This window comes from Elaeis guineensis, chromosome 1 (genome assembly GCF_000442705.2).
Source record: "Elaeis guineensis isolate ETL-2024a chromosome 1, EG11, whole genome shotgun sequence".
Classification (NCBI taxonomy): Eukaryota; Viridiplantae; Streptophyta; class Magnoliopsida; order Arecales; family Arecaceae; genus Elaeis; species Elaeis guineensis.
In genome coordinates this window covers 103528918-103537449 of record NC_025993.2, presented here as the reverse complement: position 1 = coordinate 103537449, position 8532 = coordinate 103528918, and the positions used below count along the sequence as shown (strand labels likewise).

The 8532-nt window shown below is 41.5% G+C and overlaps 1 protein-coding gene across 1 annotated transcript; it reads left to right on the top strand.

Annotated features, from left to right (window-relative positions):
- The first annotated feature begins 622 nt into the window (after positions 1-622).
- LOC105038199 (glucomannan 4-beta-mannosyltransferase 9) lies at positions 623-8128 on the top strand. The gene is made up of 10 exons (XM_029262512.2): positions 623-978; positions 1083-1781; positions 1912-2010; positions 2564-2816; positions 4665-4775; positions 5618-5754; positions 6359-6472; positions 6553-6752; positions 7020-7214; positions 7425-8128. The coding sequence occupies exons 2-10, from the start codon at positions 1452-1454 to the stop codon at positions 7585-7587; spliced, it is 1602 nt and encodes a 533-aa protein (XP_029118345.1). The 5' UTR covers positions 623-978; positions 1083-1451; the 3' UTR covers positions 7588-8128.
- Positions 8129-8532: the final 404 nt, after the last annotated feature.

Below are 8532 nucleotides of genomic sequence, written 5' to 3'. Positions count from 1 at the left end.
GATTTACGGTCGACATGATCACGTTCCTATCTCCACATTTACTCAACGGTCTTCCACAAAAATTCCAAGTTTATGTATAATTGTAAATAAAAAAAATATTGTTTTTCCTTTTTCTGTTTTTGTTGCTGGTCCATATGATGTGGCTTGTGAAAGATATCAGATGGTCAGGAGCAGTTGATCTTGATTCTCGATTTTCGAAAGAAAATTTTAAATAATACAAAAAAAAAAAGAAGAAGAGAAAAAGAAAATCAAAGATCAAACAAGTGAAGGGAAACGGAGGGACGCGAGGATAAATAAATCAATAAAAAATTGTTTCGGGTGTGGAGGAGGACGGCCTTGATTTGCGCTGGGAGCGGGCGAACTCTTTTTCTCCCGGATTCCTTCGGTCCGGCTTTAATTTGTTTTTTTCCCTTGGTTAATTTCTTGTCCGATTAATACGATAAAATAAAAATGCTCCGGCGTTATTTCGGGGCTGTTTGTTTAAGGCCGTGTGGTTATAACCTTGCTGTTAGGACTCTGGGGTTCTGGGTTTCTCTCCCTTCCTTTCCCTCGCGGTATACCTCTCCGTCTTAGGATTAGCCGGAGGGAAGGAAGGAAACAAGTAGAATATATATATATATATATAAAGCGAGGAAAAAGAAAAGGCTTCGAGCAGAATTCAGGAAAGCAAGAAGAAACTCCTTATTTTTTTTTTGTCGGACAAGAAGAGGCTCCTTATTTATTTATTTGTTCTTATTTCTTAACCCTTTCCTTTTAATTAATTATTCCTCCCTCCCTCTTTTAAATTGCTTTGCTGCTAGCGGAGCAAGGCTATATATATATTGCCACACATATGTGTATGTGTATATTTTGATTAGGGGTGGCAGCAGGAGAAGAGAGGAGGTTGGCTTCCTTTGTTCCCTCTCTCTCTCTCTCTCTACCTGCATTGTTGGTCCCTGGTTATTTTGAGAGCAGATCTTTGATGGGATGGGTGTTTAGGTGAGTGTGAGCGAGATCTCAACTCAAACTGGGTCAATTGGGTGTTTCCTTAAGTGATCGCTCCAGTAACCCCTCTTTTTCTTTCTCTTTCTGCTCCTCGCCAGTCTTTCCTTTTCGGAATCTTCTGGGGTTTGGGAGGACCGGGAGAAGGCGTCGAGGCGAACGACCGACAGTCCAGCTCCACCGCATTGTCTTGCGTAGCTTCCCAGCAACAAATCCCCTCCTTCCAACCACGAACAAATAAACAATCATCAAAAGAGAAGAGTTCAAAAGATCTTGCTGTTTTCTAGAGAAACGGAACGAAAGCAGGAAGGGCCCTTCTCGCCCGTATAAATCGGTCCAGATAAGCTCCATTATTTTCCCGGGCGGCCATTCCATCCCTCTTCTCTTCTCGTCGTCGTCGTCCTCCTCCTCCTCCGCCGCCGCCGCCGCCGCCGCCGCCGCAGCTCCCAAGGAGAAGGGGGAGAGAGATTATGGAGAGGGTATCGTCGACGGCGATACTTCCGGAGGCGTTCCAGGGGGCTCGGGACGACATTACAGAGCAGATGGGGCTGGTGTGGCAGCAGATCAAAGCGCCGGTCATCGTCCCCTTGCTCCGCCTCACGGTGTTCCTCTGCCTGGCCATGTCGGTGATGCTGTTCGTCGAGAAAGTGTACATGGCCGTCGTCATCGTCATCGTCAAGCTCTTAGGGAAGCGGCCGGAGAAGCGCTACAGATGGGAGCCCATGCGGGACGACCTGGAGCTCGGCAACTCCGCCTATCCCATGGTCCTCCTCCAGATCCCCATGTACAACGAAAAAGAGGTCCCTCTTCCCCGCTCTCCTCCTCCCCCTCCCCCTCCCTAGTGGGGCCTCGAGACTCGTAGATTAATCAGAAAATAAAAAATCAAATCAAATCGACTGAATCTTCTCTTGTAATGATGATAATATACAGGTGTATCAGCTGTCCATCGGAGCTGCATGCGGGCTATCATGGCCGTCGGATCGAATCATAATCCAAGTGCTTGATGATTCCACCGACCCTGTTATTAAGGTTAGGGAAGCTGCCTATTGTTAGATTAATTATCGCATTCATGTTAGGACTGGAAATGAGTGCATGCTCTGCGAATTTCTCAGAACTTTTTCTGTTCGCTAGTGCCCTCTTCTTTGTTCGTGTGCCTTTGATCATCGAACCTGCTTATTTTATTCCACGTCTTTATTATATCTCACATGGAAGTCCTGTGCTTTCTGATCTTGAGACTCCCGTCGTTTTCCCCATCCAGGCCCTTCTTCTGAGGCGTCTGTGGAGGTGGAAAAGATGACACGTAATTAGGGGTGGGAGACTTTAGTAATTAATGCCAACCGAGATTGCTCGATAATTTATATAACCCCACAGCTTTACCTTTGTAAATAGAAAAACTTCATGAATTTTTTCGGCTGTTAAAGTTAAAATTTTGATCGTTCGTTTCGGATCAGATAACAATCACGTTTTGTTTTTTTTTTTTTTTCCGAATGGAGGCAATTGATAGTTTTGCATCGAATTGATTTGGTTTGATCGCTTGGAAATCTGTGGTCTAACTACTTAATCAACACAAAAACGCACGCAGGATCTGGTGGAGCTGGAGTGCCAGCGGTGGGCGAGCAAAGGGATCAACATCAAGTACGAGATCCGGGACAACCGGAACGGGTACAAGGCCGGGGCGCTGAAGGAAGGCATGAAGCACAGCTACGTCAAGGACTGCGACTATGTCGCCATCTTCGACGCCGACTTCCAGCCGGAGCCCGACTTCCTTTTCCGCACCATCCCTTTCCTCGTCCATAACCCCGAGCTTGCACTCGTCCAGGCCCGCTGGAAGTTCGGTATGCCTCTCTCTCTTGCTTTCCCTCTCCCCACCACAAGGCCCATGACGACTCCTCCATTATCTTCCATCTTCTTTTTAAAAGTTTATGTTCTCTTTGCTTATTAATTTCATGACTCAAATCGGATTCAATTTTAGTAGCACACACTTGCATCCGAGTCGATTTAATCGCCGCGAGTTGAAGAGAAAAGCAGAGAGAAAGTTTTGCGTTTTTTCCCTTTTTTTCTAAGTTCCCATCATAGAGCAGCAGTGGGATTCTCCGAGCGAGCGAGCGAGCGGGCCCGTTGGGCGCGTTGTTCGTGTAGACCTATTCTATTCTCAACACACACCGGCAGCAATGGAGCAGGTGAGAGGGAGAAAGAGTGTCGGTGGCTATTTGACTATTCTTCGTCTTCCTAATTAATTTCCTGCGCTTTTTTCAATGCCTCATCTGGTGGTTTTACCTTTCCTTCCTCTTTCCAACGTGGCTCTCTACTTTATCAATTCATCTTTCTGTAAATGTCAAGTTTACAGAGCTGTAATCTCACATCCTGCATATAATTTATATACACACACACACCTATGTGTATGTGTATGTGTATGTGTATATATAATTCTGCGTAACTAATCTAAATAAAATAATTATTGGGAGACGAGAGAAGGCAAAAGAGAAATTGACAGCCTAATCCCGCAATCACTCGCATTCCTAGACTTTCAGGGACATAACTAGCCCCACCACGGATGGTTCTCACTCCCTCCCATTCTTTCGATAGGGACCATCGCTGCAGCTATTAAAGAGAGAAATGAGCACGTCAGCGAGCCTAGGCGGACAGGGGAATATGGTCTCTTTCAATCATTACCACCACGGCAGCTAGTTTGCCAGAGAGCAACTGTATTAGTGTAATTAGATCTCTGTCGCTGGGTTGTTTCTAGATATATAGAGCGGGAACAGGAACCCAGAGCAGTAAAACTTCACCTTTTATGGTTGTTATTTATGTGCTGCTGACTTAACCTTTTATGGGTGTTATTTAGGTGCTGCTGCTGCTGCACCTACCACATCTTTATTCCCACCATGCCATCCCGTCCCCGCCTCCCTTCCATGTGCAACTATTCTTCGGGTGCCACCTTGCTTCAAGAACATGCATAATAGATATGAGTGCCACTACAAACTGATGTCCACAAAATCTGATTCCCTGTCTCCTCATCACCCTAAAATCTTCCACCGACGCTCCGACATAATATTTTTCTCTTCACTTTTCAATCCTCTTTTAGCCAAACTTTACCGTAATAACTAGAAGTAATATGTCCACGCTGCATATTTCTTCAAACTGTATAACATTAATAGTAGTCTACACATTTCTGGATGCCCTCTATGTGGTGCCTGGGCTGAGACCGCTTGAGGAAACTTCAACCAAGCTTAAGAAAAGGATGGGATCAATTGTCCTCTAAATTTTCTTATAAAGCATGGGTGAAGGTCCTCACTTCTCCATAATTCATTCATAAAAAGAAAAAGGTCAGCATACACTAAATCAAATTGCTGACATATGGGCCTTTTTCTATCTTGTCCATCTCATCTAGCACTTCTCTTACTCCGTCGATACACCCATATCCTGCAATAATGCTAACAGTATGATCTCATTTCATGGTCCGATCCAATTTATAGACATCACTTAAACCTTGACCACAGATTACAATGACACTGGATTGTATAGTTTTCAGTTTTCAATTAACTAGATTGGCTCATTGATGGTGATCTCCATCTCTTATCCCTGCAATGCTTGTGGGATAATGATCTGTAAATTTAGTGGTTCTTGTATGACTCCTTTTATTTTTTATTTTTTGCTTTAACTAACAGCATTATGATTTACAGTCAATTCAGATGAGTGCTTGATGACAAGGATGCAGGAGATGTCCCTGGATTACCACTTCACCGTGGAGCAGGAAGTGGGATCCTTAACCTATGCCTTTTTTGGCTTCAATGGTAAGTCCTCTGCTTCTGCTTCTCTATACTTCTAAAGCTACTTAAACTGTCACCTTTATGTATCAACTAACCTAAATTAATGGAAACAGAATAAAGACCGACTGTATTTCTGGAGAAACATTTTGAAAGGTGACCAGGGAAAATGTTCATTTCTAGTCAGTGAAAAGGGTACATGCACACAGAACGAGTAACCTGACGGCAAGGGCATCAAATTTTTCCCACTTTCTTTACTTCATCTAATAAGAACTGATAGAGGTTTTGCTTTGTTCTCTAGAAATATCAACGAGACCACTTAGGCTTTGCCATTGTTGGGGCAAAAAAAGGATGAGGGCATCCAAGGGGGGAGATCCTCTCAGAACGAATACTGAAATTTTATATATGAAAAATGTGAATTGAACGGAAGGAAAACTTTGAGTCAGCAATTATGCATAAAGTTGGCTCTGCCAACTTTGAGAACTTACACTTATTTTAAATGCTCTTTTCATTCATTTAATAAACAGGGGCAAGCATCTCGCTTCCTCTGTTATCCTTCATGAGAGAGAGAGAGAGAGGGGGAGAGAGAGAGAGCGAGCTTAAACTCATTCTTTTTTTTTTTTTTTTTTCTTTTTGAGCAAATCAAAACATGGACATTGACATAAGATCAGTTCACATAATTGTAGGATTATATAAACAGATTGGATGAAAGATAGAGCAACACAAAAGAACATTAAATAAAATAGAATTTGACTTTAAAACAAAGAAAATTGTAATCATTGCTAGCAAGCAGTTATACAGAATATAGGTTCCTCTAATAAGTCATTCTTTCTCATGATGATATAAGTTTGACTGACTTTTCCATACAGGTACTGCTGGGGTGTGGCGGATATCAGCTCTTAGAGAAGCAGGAGGTTGGAAAGATCGGACCACAGTAGAGGACATGGATTTAGCTGTTCGAGCAAGCCTTAAGGGTTGGAAATTTGTATTCCTTGGAGACCTCAAGGTATTTGAATCTTCGTAGCAATCACCAATTTCCAAGTGGTAAATGATTTCAGTGCTGCACTGCAACATTGCTAAATGTTACTAATTGCATCGTGGAACATTAGAACAATATAACCTATGCCTTTTCAATTAACACTCTTGTAACATTTTATTGGTACTGCAATTTTTTTTTCTTTTTTTATTTTGAGCAAAATGTTGGCATAGTTCCACCACATCCATATATCGCAATAAGCACTTCATTCTTGAACCTAAAACCTCTCCAAAGGAGAGGAAGAGTGCAACCATTGGGGAGGTGGCTAACTCTGGGAGTGCCATACGCAACAGATTGGAAGTGTTTTTTTTTTCTGTTCCCTAGCAATCTCTTTACCCATGGAAATGTGCAAGTATTTATTTATTTATCACATGATTTTCATCATATTTTATTACATTGCCTATATGCTGCATCCTTGGCGAAATTATATTTCCAGGATCCTCAAACTAGTAATTTACATATGGATCATGACTAAAGGAATCAGTGTGTTACCAGATTGTCGAGTTGTTGATTTCCAAGACTATTATCTAATCAATTTCCTTTTATCATTTTTTCTCTGTGTATATGAATTCAGGTTAAAAATGAACTACCGAGTACTCTCAAGGCTTACCGTTATCAGCAACACAGGTGGTCTTGTGGACCAGCAAATTTGTTCAGAAAAATGTTGTTGGAGATTGTAAGGAACAAGGTCAGTTCAACATTAAGATTGCAGACTGAAGAACTTAAACAGAAGTAACATCATAATGCTCAAGTATTTGCTTAATGCAGAAAGTATCTCTCTTCAAGAAAGTGCATGTGATCTACAATTTCTTCTTCGTGCGGAAGATTGTAGCCCATATTGTAACCTTTGTGTTCTACTGTCTGGTAATCCCTGCAACTGTTTTGGTCCCTGAGGTGCAGATACCAAAGTGGGGTGCAGTTTATATCCCCTCAATCATTACCCTTCTCAATGCTGTTGGAACTCCAAGGTTTGGAATAAAATCATTACAAAATCTCTGTTATTTTTGCTATTTTGCTGGTCTCATTGCATTAGTTTTGTTGTTTCCTGATGAAATAAGTCGCTAATTTAATCAAAAAGAAGGAAAAGAAAAACACCAAATTAACTAGTCAAAGAGAAGAGAAGACATCCACTATGCTGCTTTTCCTATTTATTTTCTACTTGACACCTATTTTGTTTGCAAAATGTGACAAGTTTAATCTTCATTGGGAAAGCCTGAACTTCTCAACTGCCACAGGTCTCTTCACTTGCTCGTATTTTGGATCCTTTTTGAGAATGTCATGTCTCTGCACCGAACGAAAGCAACTTTTATTGGCCTGTTGGAAGTAGGGAGAGTGAATGAATGGGTGGTCACAGAGAAGTTGGGAGATGCTTTAAAAATGAAAATGGCTGCCAAAGCCGCCAGGAAGCCACGGATCAGGATAGGTGACAGGTACACACTCCTGCACTCCCGTTCATAGTCGCATGAAAATATTCCATTGTGTTTTTTCCATCGAAACTCCATTCTCATAGGAAAGATAACATGAACCAAGGTTCAATATCTAGGGTTAGTCATGGAATTATGTGCTGAAGGATCAATTTCAGCTGCATTCATGTCAATCATTTTTATATGCTTCTCATTTATTATTTTTCAATAAATCAGATTGCATCTGTTGGAGCTTGGTGTTGGAGCCTATCTCTTCTTCTGCGGGTGTTATGATGTGGCCTTCGGAAAGAACCATTTCTTCATATACCTCTTCCTCCAAGCAACTGCTTTCTTCATTGTTGGTTTTGGTTATGTTGGCACCTTCGTCTCCCATTCCTAATGGACCTTGGTTGGACGTCTTGCCAAAGCCTTTGTCATTCATTGTTTCCGCCATCATGTCTTTCTGAGGTCACGCGTACAAGCATGAGCAGCGTAATTTGATGTTTTTGCAACAGCACAAGTTCTTAGTTTCCACTGGTGCGAAGCATTCTTGCGTAGATAGAATTCACTTGTGTATAGTCGATTTTAGAGGTACAAGTGTTGTTGTCTGCTATTAGATACAAAGGAGATCAGAGACAATGAACAAGTAGGAAGTTTTGGGTCTCCTTCAGGGAAGCTGCAGCAGGAGAGACCAAACTTTAATCTGATGTTGATAATGTATAAAGAAACACGTCTAGATGGATTTTGAGTGGTGGGCTTTTCAAGTTTTTATTCTTTCCCCTTTTCTTTGCAAGTTAATGTTTGAGAAGAGAAAAATAAGGTGATAGCATAAAAGTAAATTGTGGATTTTTTTTTTTTTATTTCTATCTTTGCTATTTGCTTTGTAATAAGGAGACGATATAGTTGGTCAGTTTTGGGTAAAATTTACTGTTCCCTGCTCTTCTTTTGGATGAATCTGAAATATCAGTTATAATACTCAGCCGAATCAATTTTTGTGGGCAAATAACTGATCCTTTGCATTTGATGTTGCCTTGATAACTCCACCATTCTTTTTATCATCATTTAGACCGATACAGAACTGATTGATGTTGGCTTGATGAATCCTGCACCAATTCTCCTCTATCATCATGTAACCCAAAAAGGAAATCACGCGATGCATTCGATGCTGGTGTGAAAGATGCTTGACTATCATACCCTATCATTATCATCTAAGTAGAAAGGCAGAGTAAGATAATATCTTGCTTTCTAGCTTTCTATCATAAGCTATCTCAATTGCCGAATGCTGACACTGGCTTGCCATCATTTGGAGCAGCACTGGAAGCCCTTGCCTTAGCATCCACTGTTT